A 17,012-nucleotide genomic window follows, 5' to 3' on the forward strand; every position below is an offset into this window, starting at 1 on the left:
ACATGCGAGTAAAAGTACCTACATATGTATACTTCTGCGTGATGAACGCTTGTGAGATAACAGGCCGTGCCAAGTATGAACTATATGAACTATATTGTGCACCTGAACACCTGAACACCTGCAGGGCTGGTCACCTGGACTGGAGTATAGCAAGAATGAAGACGCTTTTAATCCAAACCCGCAAAATGGGTCACATTAGATGCTGACAGTGGACATGGCATATGTGAAGTGAAATAAGATATTTACATTCATTGCATGGGTTTCGACATGGGCTTGATGATGCCCTGCTTGATCATGACACGAGGCTTGGTGCCACTCTGGAAGCTTTCTTTCGTAGACCACTCGGGGCCTAAGGGTAACCGCAGGGACCGTTCGTACTGCTGTTTGGTTTCGAACTCGTGCGGCAACTGGCTTGCCATGTACTTCTTGTTCTAGAGTAAAAAAAGAAAAAGTTAGTGAGTTGTCCGTGTTTGTGTAGGAACAAGACTTGGCTTACCTTCTGGACTCGCTTCTGGTTGATAATGACCCGATCGAGCTTTGCGTCCTTGCGCTGATGGGCCTTCACACCCGCCACAACATTCAAGTCCTTCTTTTGCTTCTTTTGCTGTCTCTTGCTGACACCTTCACCGGCCCAGCTGCCCCAGCCCGGGAGTGTGTTGTCCACAACCTGGTCGCCTTCGTCTTCAACCGTGTCCATCTTGTCTTGTTCGAATTCCTGGACAACTTCGTCGCCGGCAAAGGCTCTCTTCACGAGGTCGTGGTTCTTAAGCAAGACGGGAACCTTCTCCTCATCATCGCTGTCGTTCTCTTCAAATTGCTGTTTCGCGAGGGTTGCCTTGGCGTTCTTTTGCTTCTTGCTCTGTTGCTTCGCTGGAGCAACTTCGGGCTGAGTAGCATCGAGGGAAATGTCAATGCTTTCTTGGGCATCTGGTCCAGTCCGGCGACGGTTGGTCCGTTCCGTTTGAACCAACCAAGGGTTCTCCTCCTCCGCGGGTGTATCTTTTTGCTGATCGAGAGAGTCGCGCGAAGATCGCGAAGCCTTCTTGTTGCCAGAAGCTCCTGACTTATGCTTGGTAGTACCGTTGACAGCAATGTCAACATCATCGTCTGATACTGGTACCTGCGCAGCCTCATCATCGGAATCTAGCTTCTCCTCGAACTCATTCTTGGGCAATGGCTTTGCGTGAGATTTGGGGTCGGGATTCTTTGATTGACCAAACTTCCGTCGACCGACCTCGGACTCTGCCTCAGATACAGACTCCTCTCCGTGGAGCTCACGGTTGAGTTGACGAAGCTCCGCATCGTTCCTTTCTTTGCGGGCAGCATCGGCATTTTTCATGAATTTCATTTCGAAAAGGTCAGCATGGGGCCCCTTCACACCATCTTCAGCGTCATCACCGCCCTCGAGGGCCTTGAGCTTCTTCTGGATCTTTTGCCTTTCCACATCGGAACCCTGCTCATTCCAAGGGTCCTCATCTTCCGATTCGGAGCTTGAAGATCCCAAGTAGTCATCATCTCCAGTGGAAACACGCTTGCCTTCGATTCTCTTCCGTAGCTCCTCCTCTCTTTGGGCCAAGTCGGCGGCACTGTTGCGAGCCTCTTCGTCCCAGGCAGTGCGACCAGTCTGTTTCAAGCCCTTGGCCCATTTGCTTTCACGATGCTTGGAGCCCATACGAGCTTCGGCTCGCAAACGCTCGTTCTTTTCCTGATCCATCTCGTCCATATCCACACCGGCTTCCATGAGTGCATTCTGCTCCTGTTGCTCCATCTTTTCGCGCTCTTTCCGGTGAACACGGCGATAAGACTTGCTCTTGATCTTCTTGATGCGCTTGGCGCGCACTTCCTCTCGGAACAGGAGGTCACGTCGCTTGCGGAGTTCTGCGCGCCGAGCCTGGATCTCCTCGATGGGAATATTGCGGGCCTGTAATTCTTCGAAACTCTGGATCTGTTCCTCGGCTGACTTGCCTTGAGCCTCAGCCAGCCCACTCTCCACAAGGATGTTCTGGATGACATTTTCGAGGTCTGTCTGCGGCTTGGCGGCTTCCAAGCGGTGAGTCTGCTCGGCATCGGGATCACGTAGCGGGAAGGAAAGGTGTTCGGCTCTGCGGTTGGCTTTGACAGTCTCGAGCCATCGGTTCAAGGTCTCCTTGCTCTTTTCGTAGGCAGCAGCCCGGTCAAGTCGGTCCTGCTGGCGTTTTGCTAGAGGGGCATCTAGCTTGCCCGGAATGCCAGACTTTGATGCTTGGACAACAGAGTCGATATGTTTGAGCGAGCTCTTGAGGCGAGAGTCGGTGATGGAGGGTAGGAGATCAGCGACGGTTAATTTGTTGGCGGTTGTCAGGCCGAATTCCGAGGGCTTGCCTTGTTCTTGTGATTTCTGAGTACGTTTCGTAGATTTTTCAGTCTCCATAGACTGGACAAAGTCTTGTAGTTTCGAAAGCCCGTGCGGATCCGCATCGGCATCGTCGTCTGACATAGACAGCCCGTCCTCGCTGGCATCGCTTTCACTGTCCCCCTCTGACCCAGAATCCTCGTCGCTATCGTATTTCGCAGCCCGCTTGGCTTTCGCAGCTGCTTCCTGGGCTTCTTCCTCCTCGGCCGCCACATTCATATCCCAGGCGGTCGCGAGGTCAACAGCGTCTTCTCCCAGGTCATCGTCCTCGTCGTAGTCTTCACCGTCAGATTCCTCTTCCGACTCGGCATCTTCAGACAAGCTGATCTCTGTAGGCTTCTTTGCCTTGGGTGCCGCTTTTTTCGGCTGAGATTTGGACTTGGATGCGCGGAAAGTGAAGCCCTCGAATCGCTCCTCGTCGCTTTCACCGAGAGCTTCATCGCTGTCCAATTCGCTGTCGTCATCGCTGTTCACTTGTCCGAGAGTCCATTCATGTCCCTCACTATCGCTGCCACCATCAAGGCTTCCGGTGTCCTCGGTTCTGCGGCGTTTGTATTGGGCGGCGGTATCCTCCTCGTCGTCCTCGTCGTCGCCGCCGGTGTTTCTCTTGCGGTTGAAGGTGCCATCATCGTAGGCTCCGAGTCGACTGCGTTTAACACCCAATTTAGTGTGAATTGTCTTCTCTGCAATAGACAGTGCATTCAGCGACCGAGTGCTTTTCCGCTTCGGCGCAGCTTTTTGCGCTGAGCGGTCTTTCGGACCCTGCTTCTGAGTCTGACTGCGAGGCATCGTGGCATATAAGTCAAGAAATCAAATTCTCGACTAAAAAGAAGCTTCAGATCAGTACTAAAAAAGTACCAAATGATCTGATGGCTGCTTTCAAGAGGGGTGTGGATGGTGTTGAACTTTTTTCTGCCGGGAAAAAAGTTCTCGGCGCGGAGATTAGCGCGACCCGTTCATTCGTCGAGTTTTGTCTCCCGACTCCCTCCAGGACAACTCGACTCGCTCTATCCCTCTCCGGTTCCAATTTCAAGGCTCCAGAATTGTCGCCATAATGTTCAAGCCCACGCAACCAATGATGGTGCGTTTGCGCTTGACTACCAAGCAGGTCAATGGTGGCTACTACAAGGGAAACCGAACCGGCTCCATGGGTCACTTTGACAAAAGAGGCACATACAGGCCCGATATGTCAAAGCACCGTATTTATATACCTGCCCAAAAGCTCGAAATTCCTGGGAAGAAATACTCCGGCGAGACTGCGAAGGAGCCATTCACCGTGAGCATCCAAAACCGTCTGACACCAGTTGGCTGAAATGTCGGATCTGCTAACATGACTATAGCTCCGCCCCTTTGTCACAAAACACATGCGTAATACGCGGTCGAACTATGTCCAAGATATCGAGAGAAATGGGCGCATGGTTACCGTGGTCAGAGGATTTGAGGGTCAGGACTATCTGGAGAAGTGGGCCGAGACTGCAGAAGCCGAAGAGGCCCGACTAGCACAACCGTACACCAAGAAGACAGAGAAGATTGAGACCGAGCCGACGCCGCAGCTTGAGCAGACTGAGCAGCTTGAGCAGACTGAGCAGCTTGAGAACCAAGAGCTGGATCAAACGCCCGAGACGACAAAGCGCAAGCCGTCCAGGACCCTTTTCTAGGAATTCCCGAAGACTGAAACCGCATAGCGGGGATTGTCTATGTGTTTTCAACTGAATGTGAGTGCGCAGCAGCCCGGGCGCTTGAGATTACTCCCTAATATTTATTGCCAGCGGCCCAGCATACCATCCACAACCACCCTCGCTGGGCATTCCTCAACAACTTCATTGATCAACCTTCTCTCCGCTGGTTGAATATATCCCATGTATTATAGTCTCTACTACATCAACTTGATTTGGAACACGGAGGACCCCGACGCATCGGTGGACGTGTACCATTTTGCATCGAGACAGGAGCAATTGTGTACTATTTTGACAAATTCATGAATATCAGATTATAAATGTTTCAAGTAGCTTGAAGGTATGGGGTAATGCCTCGAAACACTCGGGGTCCGAGATTCCTGAATTATCCAACATGTCTGCGAGTACTCAACAGTATGAGATTCCTAAGAATTGACAGAGACCAGACTTAGGTAGTATATGGCTTTCATATGACTTTTTAGGTAGTCATTCTTACCTTATCAATAGAGAGTAGGTAGAATATATGCTAGCACACTCTAAGATAAAGAGGCGATAGCAATATAGCCTTCGTGTTCTAGCGATGGTTGATCTCGCTAGAGTTGTTATGAAGTATAGAAGGAAAGACAGGGAAGAAGAGAACAGCCGGGGAAGATAAGGTGACTTCTCAACAAGAATAAGAAGGAGCAGACTCTAACCTTTCTATATTCGTCTTTACCTAGGTACATCTATACATCATATGTCTTTTTAGGTGTCCTGTAGATCTATCTACACCGTAGAATAGAGTGAAAAAGATTCCTACGACGCAGCCTATTGATGAGTCTATACGCCCGGATGACTAGAGGTGCTTATTCAACCAGTTACGCTACCTATAATAACATAGCGAAATCACGTAGATGGGCGATTTTCTGCTGGCGTCTAGGGCCAAGAAGGCCATGGTCTTTCGGATTTGTTTGTTGACATATACTTTCTCTGTATATTTTCTTTTATAGTTTACTTGGAAGACACCTAGGAGATCCATATAAGTTGCCAATATATCCACTCTAGGGCTGTCTATACCACCTCTGTCAGCTTAACAGCCAGAATGTTCCAGTGGCAATCGAGGAAGGCAGCCCTGGAGGTCCCGTGGATATGTGGTCCGTGCTCAGCCCGATAAGCCCGCCATGCTCTTTCGTATCGGCTCCCGAAGTGACGGCGATGTCATAGTTCTTCACCTTTCGTCTTTCCTCCTCCCACGGTGATGTGGGCATTTGTTGATTTGATTCTCTGCATCTAGAGGGTTCATTTTATCTAGCCTGCTGATCATCTACCCATCCGGCAGCTCCTGCTGCAACCATGTTTCAATCCTTCACGGGTAATTCTCGTCGCCCGCGGCAGGTGAACCTCAGTGGCCGGGCCACTAATCCATTCGCTGCATTCCCCGGAAACTCGCCGACTAGACAAACTCCTCATGCTGCAAATCCCGAGAGTGCAGTCGCCATTGCCCAACGGGAGCGAGCCCTGAGACAACTTGAGAGAGATCGACAAACCGCATCTCGCACCGTTCAGCGAGTCTGGCGGGGTCATCGGAGCAGGAAAGCAACATACAAGGTCTGGAAGTCTGAATGGGATACACTGGAGTGGGAGAGAGTTACCACTGCTCTGGACTTCGATGATGATCGCCGCCCACGGACGGAGGTTGAACGTCTGGAGTGTCTGGCACGTCTTTCGGCACCCCCATATCCCACGGCGGAGCAATGCTTGGATCAGCTCAGGCTTCTCGTTCAGTTTGTGGGATTGGCAACAAAGAAAGAAGATGTTCTACGTTTGGTATACTTCTGCAATGTCTTTGAGCAGACCTTCCATGCTCTGCCGACCATCGCGACGGAAAATGACTGGACCGAGCTGTTAAAACGGCTGGCGACCGCTATCCTCCATGCCCTCGGCTCCGCAAGAAACAGTCCTACACATGAAGCAGCCGTTCTGCCCCTTCTTCGGACGATAGTCTTCCTGGTTGACTTGATACCGAAGAGGATGGCATCGATTGGTAAACACTACTATCAAACGATGGCGTTCTTAACAAAGAACATTGATTCTTTAAGAGGCACCCTATCACCGGAGACTGTTACGAATGCTGTCCTGGCTCTTTTGCGACCAATCACCTCCGAAACCATAGCAGCCTATGAAGCGCTTGCTATGTCGTATCTGACCATTCCAAACCTGCCTGCTTACCTTGGTGAGCTTGATGGATTGGCACACCAGATAAACTACAAGTTACTGGCGCCTGCAATTGAATCATGCATCCCTCTGGCCAAAGAACGCCTTTCTACTGATGATGTAGAGGGCATCGAAGGCCGACTTTGGCTCCTTGCGTACCTGATCTTCTTCCACCGGTACGCTCTTCCGGGGCAGGCCAACCTGCAAGCACCCGACCTTGAATTTCTGAATGTGGTCTCTGGGTTGCTCAACTCAACCTCTGTCTATCTGACAAGGTGCTTGGAGGCGGATGAAAATGGCCCGGATCCAGCCAGAGGTCCGTATCTGGACCAGTTCGTCGCCGACCAGGTCAGTAGTCTGGTCAACCAAAGTAGCATCACCGGGTTACTTTCTCGCATCAAGACATCGTACCTCTCACACACCGATATCTCGAACGATTACAACGCGTCGAGAGAAGCAAAAATCCTTGCTACTTATGCCCTGAACTTGCTTAGGGTGTTCCCTCGCCGTGGGGATGACATTCGAATGTGGTTATATCTAGGCTCGGCGCCTTCAGCAGATCTGACTTCCGGCCAGCCGGGTGCAAAAGTACCGGCGATCAAATACTTTTGGCAGGCGTCAAAGTCCAGTCGGATCTTCGATACTATTAGCAAGGACTCGAGCCAAGTTCTTCCGTTGCTGCAGCTACCGCAAGATGGGAATCAAGAGGATCAAGAGCAGGAGTGGACCATTATCCTCCTCTTTTTTGAGCTTTACACGTTCGTCTTGAAAGTAATGGACGATGAAGAGTTCTTCTCAAGCGCATCACCATTTGCAGCTTCACAAAATGTGCTGTCTTCGTGGACAAAAGAAAGTGCGCTGCCTCTTAAAGACGTTAAAGACATGACCGTCTTCCTCAAAAATCTCGCCTTCACCCTCTACTGGAATGTTGCCGACTTGACCAAGAAAGGACCTGTTCCATCATCCGCTGTGGATCTTAGAAGTTATTTTAGCAACACAGCTCAAGTTTCTGGACCAATGGAGCGTACTGAAGTGGAGACCAAGAAGGAGATCAATGATCTTCCCGGTGTGACAGGTATTCCACTTGACTATTTCAAAGGCTTGGTTACAGGTTTGCTCAGAATGCTGCATGAGCGAGAGTAAGTCGAAATGCTCCATTTGCCGTGGTATAGATATTTCAGCTGACACGCTTTAGTTCTCGACGCAAATTCCTCCCTCAAAATCATTGGCTGATGACTGATCGATTCGACATGGAAGGCTTTATCCCAGCCGTTGTGGCAGAAGAGGAGAAGCGCCATGAATTCCAGGACGACGATGAAGATGCTGAACCTGATCTTCTTGACGAGGAATATCCGGAGCCTTCCCAACTTGTCGGCAATAGCCATGCTCGACGACTAATTCACATGCAGGCCATGCGAAATAGTCAACGAAGACAAGCTCATAATAATGCTCTGGCTGCCATTGCGCCACGGCTAGAGATACTTCGAAATATGCCTTTCTTCATCCCATTTGCCACGAGAGTGCAGATCTTCCGCCAATTTATATTTAGGGATCAACAGCGTCGCCGGAAAGGCTTCGTGGAGCCTGAATCCTGGCGCTTGTCTGTGGCCCAAAGCGCTATGATGAATGGACACGCTGAGGGTGCGGCTGATATCTTGGCCCGGCACCACGCCGACATCCGGCGTGAGAGTGTGTTTGAAGATGCATTCTCTCAATACTACGGCTTGGGTGACGGTCTCAAAGAGCCGATCCAGATCAGTTTTATCGACCAGTTTGGAGCAATGGAAGCCGGTATCGATGGTGGCGGTGTGACGAAGGAGTTCCTGACCAGTGTCACTGCCGAAGCTTTCAAGACTGATGACTATGAGAGCATGTTTGCGGAAAATGATCACCATCTGCTGTATCCCAGCCCAATAGCGGTTGACCAACTCAAAAAGGTTCTCAGTGAGGCTGGACTCACAAGTTCAAGCCCAGAGTGGCAGAATGATGTGCGCGGTCTTCTTCGACGATATGAATTCCTGGGCCGGATCATTGGAAAGTGTCTTTACGAGGGGATCTTGGTCGATGTCAACTTTGCACCGTTCTTCCTCTTGAAGTGGGCCTTGACAGGGGGCTCTAGGTCTGCGGTGAAGGAATCTTCGTATCGTGCCAACTTGAACGATTTGAAGGACCTTGACGAAGGATTGTACCAGGGCTTGGTAAGTAGTCTTCCTAGCAAGATCGAGATTGTGTCATTTTGAACCTACAGCTGACCAACTTGTTTCACCAGTTACAACTGAAGAATTACCCCGGTGACGTGGAAGACTTTGGTCTTGACTTTACCATAAACAACGTAATTCGGATGCCCAGTGGACAGAACCGCACTGTCACAGCAGAGTTGAAACCGAGTGGCTCACAGACCCCTGTGACAAGCAAAAACAGACTGGTCTACATTTCCTACGTGGCTCGTTACCGTCTACAGTTGCAACCTGCTCTGCAGACAAATGCATTTTTGCAAGGTCTGGGCCAGATCATTCAACCCGCCTGGCTATCCATGTTCAATCAGTCCGAGTTGCAGACACTAGTGAGCGGAGACAAGGCTGATATTGACGTGGAGGATCTGCGACGAAACACCCTCTACGGAGGTGTGTATGTGATTGGTGATGACAATCTAGAACATCCGACCATTGCACTGTTCTGGCAGGTTATGCACGAGATGACCAACGAGGAGCGGCAAAAGGTCATCCGGTTCGTGACGTCTACCCCTCGAGCTCCATTGCTGGGATTCAGCCACCTTCGTCCTCACTTTAGCATTCGAGACTCCAGTGATGACCAGGAACGTTTGCCGAGTACCAGTACTTGTGTGAATCTTCTGAAGCTGCCACGGTACTCTGATGCAGACACATTGAGGAGCAAGCTTTTGTATGCAGTGAGTTCCGGTGCTGGGTTTGATTTGAGTTGAGGGGGATTGAGGGATGTTCGGGGCATTACTTTCGTGTACATTTCCAGTAGACCGTCTGCCTATTAATTTTTTAGCATGCATAGCATGGGCATATCTTTTGAGAAGAGCCAATCTTATTTATGTGTCAATAGTGTATGGAAGTTCTTATGTTGAGGTCCCGAGGTTATACTTAATAAGCCCTTAAAGCGGCAACCCCATCCCAAATAGGACTAGTGTCCCCATCTCGTGCGGCCTCTGAGTTTTCCAGAACCAATTGCTTTGGAACGGCTCAACTTTTTTTCTTTCCTTCTTACAACCTCCCCCTCCATCTCCGTTGTTCTCTCTTTAGGGAAAAGTCTTCCTTTTCTTTTCGAATCTTTAATCGAAAGATACAAAATCTCAAAAAAACACGAAAAACCCAGAAAAAGACTTTTTCCAGTTATCTTATCTCATCCCCGATTGTGCGGTGTGTTGTGTGGAAGATTTTCTTTCAACGCCTCCATCGTCTTCATTTTCACCTGGTTAGTCATTTTGCTTTTTCGTCTTCTCTTCAACTCTCTCTTGATCCTCGTCTCATCTCTGCTTCTTCTATTTCTCTCGCGCATGCAATACACTTCGATTTTCCCCTCCCCGCTAACCCGCTAGTGCTCTCTGCTCAAGTGAAATTTCTCTGAACTCTTTGTTTCGTGAATACTTTGCTGTATGGCACCCCTCCCTTTTCATTGATTCACCCCTCGTTTTTTTTCACCTCCCCCTTGGTTACTTGCCAAAGAGGCTGCATCAACTGCCGTGTAACCTTATCTCATATGCCTCCTTGATTCCCCTCCCCCTCTCCGCGATAGGCTCGGCATGCACATGCTAAACTTTTTTTCTTCTCTCAGTGAAAACAGTCGCCATTATGTCTGCTGAAGCCCCCACCACCGCTCCCGTCACCGACAACGTTGTCGCCGCCGCCCCTGAGGCCAATGGCGCTCCCGTCGAGGCCACTCCCGAGGCCGCCGGTGATGCTGCCAACAACCAGCCCCACTCGGCTTCCCTCTATGTCGGCGAGCTTGACCCCTCCGTGACTGAGGCTATGCTCTACGAGCTCTTCTCTTCCATCGGCCAGGTCGCCTCTATCCGTGTCTGCCGTGATGCCGTCACCCGCCGCTCCCTGGGTTACGCCTACGTCAACTACAACAACACCGCTGACGGTGAGCGTGCTCTTGAGGACCTGAACTACACTCTCATCAAGGGTAAGCCTTGCCGTATCATGTGGTCCCAGCGTGACCCCGCTCTCCGCAAGACTGGCCAGGGCAACGTGTTCATCAAGAACCTCGACAACGCCATTGACAACAAGGCTCTTCACGACACCTTCGCTGCCTTTGGTAACATTCTCAGCTGCAAGGTCGCCCAGGATGAGTTCGCCAACTCCAAGGGCTACGGTTTCGTCCACTACGAGACCGCTGAAGCTGCCAACAACGCCATCAAGCACGTTAACGGTATGCTGCTGAACGACAAGAAGGTCTTCGTCGGCCACCACATCTCCAAGAAGGACCGCCAGAGCAAGTTCGAGGAGATGAAGGCCAACTTCACCAACATCTACATCAAGAACATCGACCTCGAGATCACCGACGACGAGTTCCGCACCATGTTCGAGGCCTTCGGTGAGATCACCTCTGCCACTCTTAGCCACGACCAGGATGGCAAGAGCCGTGGCTTCGGTTTCGTCAACTACGCCAACCACGAGAGCGCCGAGGCTGCCGTCGCTGAGATGAACGAGAAGGAGGTCAAGTCTCAGAAGCTTTACGTTGGCCGTGCCCAGAAGAAGCACGAGCGTGAGGAGGAGCTGCGCAAGCAGTACGAGGCTGCCCGCATGGAGAAGGCCTCCAAGTACCAGGGTGTCAACCTCTACGTCAAGAACTTGACCGACGACATCGATGATGAGAAGCTCCGTGACCTCTTCACTCCTTACGGTACTATCACTTCCGCCAAGGTTATGCGTGATGCCGCCGAGCGCTCTCCCACCCCTGAGGCTGAGGAGAAGGAGGCCGCCAAGGAGACCAAGGACTCCGAGGAGAAGGAGGTGAAGACCGAGGAGACCGCCGAGGTCAAGACTGAGGCCGCCGAGAAGAAGACCGAGGAGGGCGAGGCCACCGAGGAGAAGAAGACTGAGAAGAAGGCCTTCGGCAAGAGCAAGGGCTTCGGTTTCGTCTGCTTCAGCAGCCCCGATGAGGCCTCCAAGGCCGTCACTGAGATGAACCAGCGTATGGTCAACGGCAAGCCCCTCTACGTTGCTCTCGCTCAGCGCAAGGATGTCCGCCGCAGCCAGCTCGAGGCTAGCATTCAGGCTCGCAACACCATCCGTCAGCAGCAGGCCGCCGCCGCCGCCGGCATGCCCCAGCCTGTAAGTTACAATTTTCTTGATCAGTATTCATTCAATTACTAACTTGACTAGTTCATGCAGCCCGCCGTCTTCTACGGTGCTGGCCAGCAGGGCTTCATGCCCCCTGGACAGCGTGGCGGTATGCCCTTCGCCCCCCCAGGGCGGTATGCCCATGCCCAACATGCCCGGTGGTCGTCCCCAGTACCCCGGTCCCTTCCCCCAGGGTGGCCGTGGTATGCCCCCCAACCAACAGCTTCCTCCCAACTTCCAGGGTATGCCCATGGGTATGCAGGCTCCTGGCGGCATTCCTAACGGCATGGGCTACCCTATGCCTCAGGCCTTCGGACGTGGCGGTGGTGGCCGTGGTGTTCCCGGTATGCCTATGAACATGCGTGGTGGTCCCGGTTTCGGCCGTGGTGGTCCTCAGATGGGTCGTGGTCGTGGTCAGCCCGCTCCTGGCGGCCAGCCCGCTGGCGAGCCCGCCTCTGCCAACCAGGCTCTCCTCGCCGCTCCCCCCGCTCAGCAGAAGCAGATGCTCGGCGAGGCCCTTTACCCCAAGATCCAGGCTCAGCAGCCCGAGCTTGCTGGCAAGATCACTGGTATGCTTCTTGAGATGGATAACGCTGAGCTGCTTGGCCTGTAAGTTACACTGCCGACTCCTTTTTGTTTCGTATGTGACATGGTTTACTAACGTTCTTTTTCAGGCTTGATGATGAGGAGGCTCTCCGCGGCAAGGTTGATGAGGCCCTTAACGTCTATGATGAGTACATGAAGAACAAGGGTGATGGCGAGACCGCCGAACCCAAGCCCCAGGAAGCCGCCAAGGAGGCCCCTGCTGAGGAGAACAAGTCTTAATTGATGTGTTCACTTCTTTGTCTTCTCGGAAATCTTGGACGCACGTTTTTGACGACTTTTCCTTTCTCTTATCATTATTTGTTCCCATCTTTTACCCTTTCTACCCCTACATCTCCCTATCTCTGATCCTGATATCCCTCGGTTCGAAAAGTTTGTTCTTAGGCAGTCACCTTCCTGGTGTTTAGTGAATGCGGTATGACATTCGGATTTTTTTTTTCTTTTCCAGTTTTCCTAGTATGCACTATTTCCCTTTACCTTCCATTCGGACTGGGCTATATTGAGTGTCTCCAGGTTGGCATTGGTAAAAGTCTTTTCTTCTAGGCGCTGGGCGTGATTCCTTTGACATCCTTTTCACCCTCCTTGTTTCTATGTTTCCTTTTTTCTTTCGACTGGGATGGATCTGTGAAATTTCTTGTTTCCATACCTCTCTCCCTTCCTGCGTTCTCTGGGTTGTGGTTCACTCAATTTGAGTGTCAGATAGATTATGAATTCCTCACGGAAAAGTCTGGTCGTCCTTGTGTTTGTTCTCGGATTCGGGAGAGCAGCGCCAGACAATCAATGGGATGGCCGTGGCCTATTGCTTCATCAAGTTCCTTTTGTAGACTGAAGATTTTCCTTTCTCGATACTTTCGACTTTGTGGCCGCTGCAGTCCGCCTTCAATATGACTCAGCATGTCTGTACCCCGAGGTCACCCGTGGACGCCCCCCCCGGTGGATGAATGATTCCTGTGGAATCCAGCTTTAAAGCGAACATTGCATTCACACGAGATGATATATGCGCAATGCCTTCTGAATTCGTACCCGAGACATCTGAAATTGGTTCCTTGACGGCACATTCGAACGAGGATAGCCAGTTCGTCGGTAGCTCGAGCGGCGTCTATTTCATCAAGACAGTGAAACGTGCATTCGACGGGCTAGATGACCTGGGTTCATCCGAATCCCAATTGCCCACAGCAGAGGAACTGCTCGTAGGCGCTGAAACTTCACCTCGTGACAAGCGCCAGCGCACCTCATCCGTCAGAGACACTGCTTCGTCCTCGGAAGTGGTCGAATCTGCCACAGAATGGAGCTACGACCCATCATTGACGGTGTCTCTGGGCAATCTACCGCCCCCAGATGTGGCCAAGAGTCTAATGATGATGTACTTCAAAGTCTGGCACCCTCTGTTCCCATTCATGCATGGTCCCACCTTCCTGCAGGCGATGGAGAAAGTCTACTCCAGCAGAAAGGAAACCCAGCACACGCTGGGAACATGCAAAGATCACCGGAGTACATGCTGGACCATAGTTTTCCAATGTGTCTTCAATCTAGGCAGTTTACTAGCGCCAGACGTAGATCTACCATCCGAGTCGAAGATCCAGTCACCGACCAGTTTCAACTCTTTACTCGGGACTCTCTCCTCTCGACATGATATCGTCTCACTACAAGCGCTTCTAGCTATCCAAGTCTATCTCGTCGCTACCATGTCACTCCGACAAGCATCAACTGTCGGAGGCTGTATCCTACGCTCGATGCTTCACGCCGGTCTCCACCGGTGTCCATTTCGATACAAGCAACTCTCCACTCACGACCGACAACTGCGGAAGCGGGTCTTTTGGTGCGCCTATGCAATCGATAGATACCTGAGCCAGGCGTTGGGTTTGCCGCTTGGTATACAGGATTCTGATATCGACGTGTGTCTGCCCGCTGCCCGGGAAATGCATTCCCCTCGAGGCCAGACGACTTCTGCAAATGACAACTCCGTGCCGCAGCACGGTAAGAAAGAAGACCATGACAAGGAAAGCGTTCTTGCTAGCTACGTTGACTCGGGAACTCTGACGGGCCGGGCATTGGAGCTCTTCCACAAATCAATATTGGTTCGGTCCGTTCGTCGCAGTTCGGTGTTATTCCTCGTAACAGACGTGCACAAGTGGTGGAATGGCCTTCCCTCCCATCTCCAAAGAAAGTCAACAGTATCTGAACATAGTGCGGGGTCTGTAATGGCAGACACTGCGTTTGATTTTGCTCCCTTTTTTCACGGTGCTGTATCAGCATCTCATTTTGATCATCCATCGGCCTTCGTTGTCGCTGGATCCATCCACTGCAGAGTTCTGTTCTGGATTGCAAACTTGCATCGGTGCTGCTCGGGCTATACTTGCCGCGCTGAGGTTGCAAGTCGATAGCCGCCAGGCTCTCTTCTGGCCGGGTTTTTTGTCGGCTGCGTGGATGTCCGGGTTGGTTTTGGCTTTGGCTTGTCAACTAAATCAATATGTGTTGACGAAGGGTCTTCAGTACGTGATGTGCTTCTTTCTATCTTTCTATTCTGGATCTTCCATTGATTACTATGTCCTAACTGCTCGATAGGGAAATTGATGAATTTTCGGGATACCTGCGTTTCATGTCTACTCAATGGGAGACAGCCAAACACTGCCACATGTCGCTCTCAGTACTGGTCGGGAAAATCCAACAGTCAGCAAGCGGATCCGATCCAACAGCAAATTCCCAGGCGTACGTGAGAGGCTCTGAGGGTAGTCCGACACTTGTGGAATCTTTGGCTGCACGCGAGGAGAACAGACGGAGACTTAGTCGCCTCTCACACTCGCGAAAAGAGTTTGACGTATCGGTAGAACCGTCCGATCTTGAGCACCGGAATAACACATGGGTCGAGTCTATGCATAGGGGCCATGATTCCACGGTAGTTCCTTCGGCGTCGATGCACCCGTCACCAATGAACGAGCAGGGCATTCTTACCGATCCATCGTCTTCACAGATGGATTTACAGGACACGGATGCCACACACCTTGAGGGGATATCGAATTTCGACTTGAACATGGTGGATTTAATCGAGGGTGCTAACTTCGACACTCTGCTCGATATGATCGGGCAGCAATTCCCCAGCTTCTAGACCATGCTACTCACTACAGATGAAAAGCACAAAACGATCAAATCTACGTATGTCGGAGCTACTTGAAATACCACAAAAAAAAAGGCAAACCAAAATAATGCATATTATCACGCAGTGGGTATGTGTATGTCTCTCAAACGCTCATGTATCATCAAATAGACCCCCCATTTGCCATAAACCATCCACCACCAACCCCTGTCTTATGCCTCACGACGGAAAAGCAAAGCCCGATTGATCCGCACCCTCCCATTCCGAATCTCCTGGCAATAGTAGTCAGCCTGCAGCTCCGCCGCGGCGAGAATAGACGCCTTGTTGGAATGGTAGTCTCCGGGCACCTTGATAGAGACGCACAGTGGGTAGTCATGATGCTTAGCATGGACGGAGATCGAGGCGGTGCTGGTTCGGATGTAAGCGGCGACGGTACGCATCAGAGTCTCGTCGTCTGAGTCCGAGTCTCGCGGGTTGATGAAGACGTTCACCCAGTTGCTAATCTGGCGTGGATCGTACTCGGGTTCTGGGATTAGCTCCCCGTCGAAGTAGAACATGCTCTGCATCTTGCTGAGGTTGGAATTTGGGATGCCCATGTAGGATGGGGGTTTGCTTACCTTGTGGTTTTCAATGTTTGGTGTTTGGTGTTTGGTGTTGGGAGGGAAGATGGAAGATGGAAGAGGGAAGATGGGAAATGGGAAGGAGGTCTCGAGGCTTCTGGAATATCTCTGTTTAAGTACTCTCTGCCTGGTAACTGTCTATTGTTTATAGTGAGCCTTCTGAGGTAAGAACAAAGGAGGTATAGTACAATGCTATTTTCAAGTCTTTCATCTATTCCAGGACGTCTTTGTGCCTCTGTGTTTATTGAGTCTTTTCAAATTCCCTGGTTTGAGGTTTGCCTAGTTTATGACTCGAAATTAATGTATTATTTCTGCCTACTCTATTTCCTACTATGTGGGAAATGGACCTTGGACGGTTAAGCTTGATATTACTATGTCCTTGGTATGCTACTTCGACTCGCAGCATGACATAGAGACATGAAAAGACGATGCTATCATGACATACTGTCTCAGAATCTCAGACCTAATGACCGAGATGGCTACTTAAGTGTATTACTTTCATTGCTTTCATTTGATTAGCCAGCAATATCACTGCTCGTATTAATGTAAAAGCCTAGGGCTGCCTATGCATACCATAAACTAAACTACTATAGCATCGATATTGTTGACTATGTAGAGCAAATCATAATCTAATTCCTATATTCTATCAAACATCTAGTCTATCTAGTCTATGCCCAATCTATAAGCCGCTCTAAGCATCAGAAAAATCCCTTCCCAGAGACCTCAACTCCGGCAAAAGCACATCAACACCCCCTTCCATGAAACAAAACCCTATCTCCGCCGAAAAAGCAAAGACCGATTAATATGAACAGACCCCCTAGCAATCTGGGCTCGAAGACGTTCGGCTGATGACTCCGCAGCAGCAAGAATTGACTCCTTATCAACATGTTCTCCGGGGACCTGGATCGAGATGCAGAGCGGGACATCGTGGTGCATAGCATGGCCGGTGATACTGACGACTCGTGTGCGGATGCAGGTCAGGACTGTGCGCATTATGGTGAGGTCGTCGCATCGGTAGTCATGCCTGTTGAAGAATACATTCACCCATTTCGTTGTTCGGGGGTTGTATTCGGGCTCTTGCAGTAATCTTCCGTCTTGGTAGAACATCTCTTGGATATT

The 17,012-nt window shown here is 50.8% G+C and overlaps 8 protein-coding genes across 8 annotated transcripts; 4 read left to right on the forward strand and 4 right to left on the reverse strand.

Moving 5' to 3' along the window:
- Positions 1-248: 248 nt before the first annotated feature.
- Positions 249-3,181, reverse strand: N7489_004429 (UTP14 family protein; the record flags this gene model as incomplete). The annotated part of the gene is made up of 2 exons (XM_056710181.1): positions 249-431; positions 497-3,181. The coding sequence occupies 2 exons, from the start codon at positions 3,179-3,181 to the stop codon at positions 249-251; spliced, it is 2,868 nt and encodes a 955-aa protein (XP_056568602.1).
- Positions 3,182-3,446: 265 nt separating this feature from the next.
- Positions 3,447-4,050, forward strand: N7489_004430 (mitochondrial 54S ribosomal protein mL41; the record flags this gene model as incomplete). Its single annotated transcript, XM_056710182.1, has 2 exons — positions 3,447-3,668; positions 3,733-4,050. 2 exons carry the CDS (start codon positions 3,447-3,449, stop codon positions 4,048-4,050), a joined length of 540 nt encoding a protein of 179 aa, XP_056568603.1.
- A 1,082-nt stretch (positions 4,051-5,132) lies between these two features.
- On the reverse strand, positions 5,133-5,315 carry N7489_004431 (uncharacterized protein; the record flags this gene model as incomplete). Its single annotated transcript, XM_056710183.1, has 1 exon — positions 5,133-5,315. The coding sequence occupies one exon, from the start codon at positions 5,313-5,315 to the stop codon at positions 5,133-5,135; it is 183 nt and encodes a 60-aa protein (XP_056568604.1).
- Positions 5,316-5,400: 85 nt separating this feature from the next.
- N7489_004432 (HECT-type E3 ubiquitin-protein ligase) lies at positions 5,401-9,202 on the forward strand (the record flags this gene model as incomplete). The annotated part of the gene is made up of 3 exons (XM_056710184.1): positions 5,401-7,400; positions 7,457-8,459; positions 8,531-9,202. 3 exons carry the CDS (start codon positions 5,401-5,403, stop codon positions 9,200-9,202), a joined length of 3,675 nt encoding a protein of 1,224 aa, XP_056568605.1.
- Positions 9,203-10,079: 877 nt separating this feature from the next.
- pab1 (polyadenylate-binding protein) lies at positions 10,080-12,401 on the forward strand (the record flags this gene model as incomplete). The annotated part of the gene is made up of 4 exons (XM_056710185.1): positions 10,080-11,567; positions 11,619-11,747; positions 11,800-12,185; positions 12,251-12,401. 4 exons carry the CDS (start codon positions 10,080-10,082, stop codon positions 12,399-12,401), a joined length of 2,154 nt encoding a protein of 717 aa, XP_056568606.1.
- A 782-nt stretch (positions 12,402-13,183) lies between these two features.
- On the forward strand, positions 13,184-15,285 carry N7489_004434 (transcription factor domain-containing protein; the record flags this gene model as incomplete). The annotated part of the gene is made up of 3 exons (XM_056710186.1): positions 13,184-14,353; positions 14,433-14,671; positions 14,745-15,285. The coding sequence occupies 3 exons, from the start codon at positions 13,184-13,186 to the stop codon at positions 15,283-15,285; spliced, it is 1,950 nt and encodes a 649-aa protein (XP_056568607.1).
- Positions 15,286-15,485: 200 nt separating this feature from the next.
- On the reverse strand, positions 15,486-15,869 carry N7489_004435 (uncharacterized protein; the record flags this gene model as incomplete). Its single annotated transcript, XM_056710187.1, has 1 exon — positions 15,486-15,869. One exon carries the CDS (start codon positions 15,867-15,869, stop codon positions 15,486-15,488), a length of 384 nt encoding a protein of 127 aa, XP_056568608.1.
- Positions 15,870-16,408: 539 nt separating this feature from the next.
- On the reverse strand, positions 16,409-17,000 carry N7489_004436 (uncharacterized protein; the record flags this gene model as incomplete). The annotated part of the gene is made up of 2 exons (XM_056710188.1): positions 16,409-16,424; positions 16,708-17,000. The coding sequence occupies 2 exons, from the start codon at positions 16,998-17,000 to the stop codon at positions 16,409-16,411; spliced, it is 309 nt and encodes a 102-aa protein (XP_056568609.1).
- Positions 17,001-17,012: the final 12 nt, after the last annotated feature.

Source organism: Penicillium chrysogenum, assembly GCF_028827035.1.
Source record: "Penicillium chrysogenum strain IBT 35668 chromosome Unknown utg000002l_segment0_segment0, whole genome shotgun sequence".
Classification (NCBI taxonomy): domain Eukaryota; kingdom Fungi; phylum Ascomycota; class Eurotiomycetes; order Eurotiales; family Aspergillaceae; genus Penicillium; species Penicillium chrysogenum.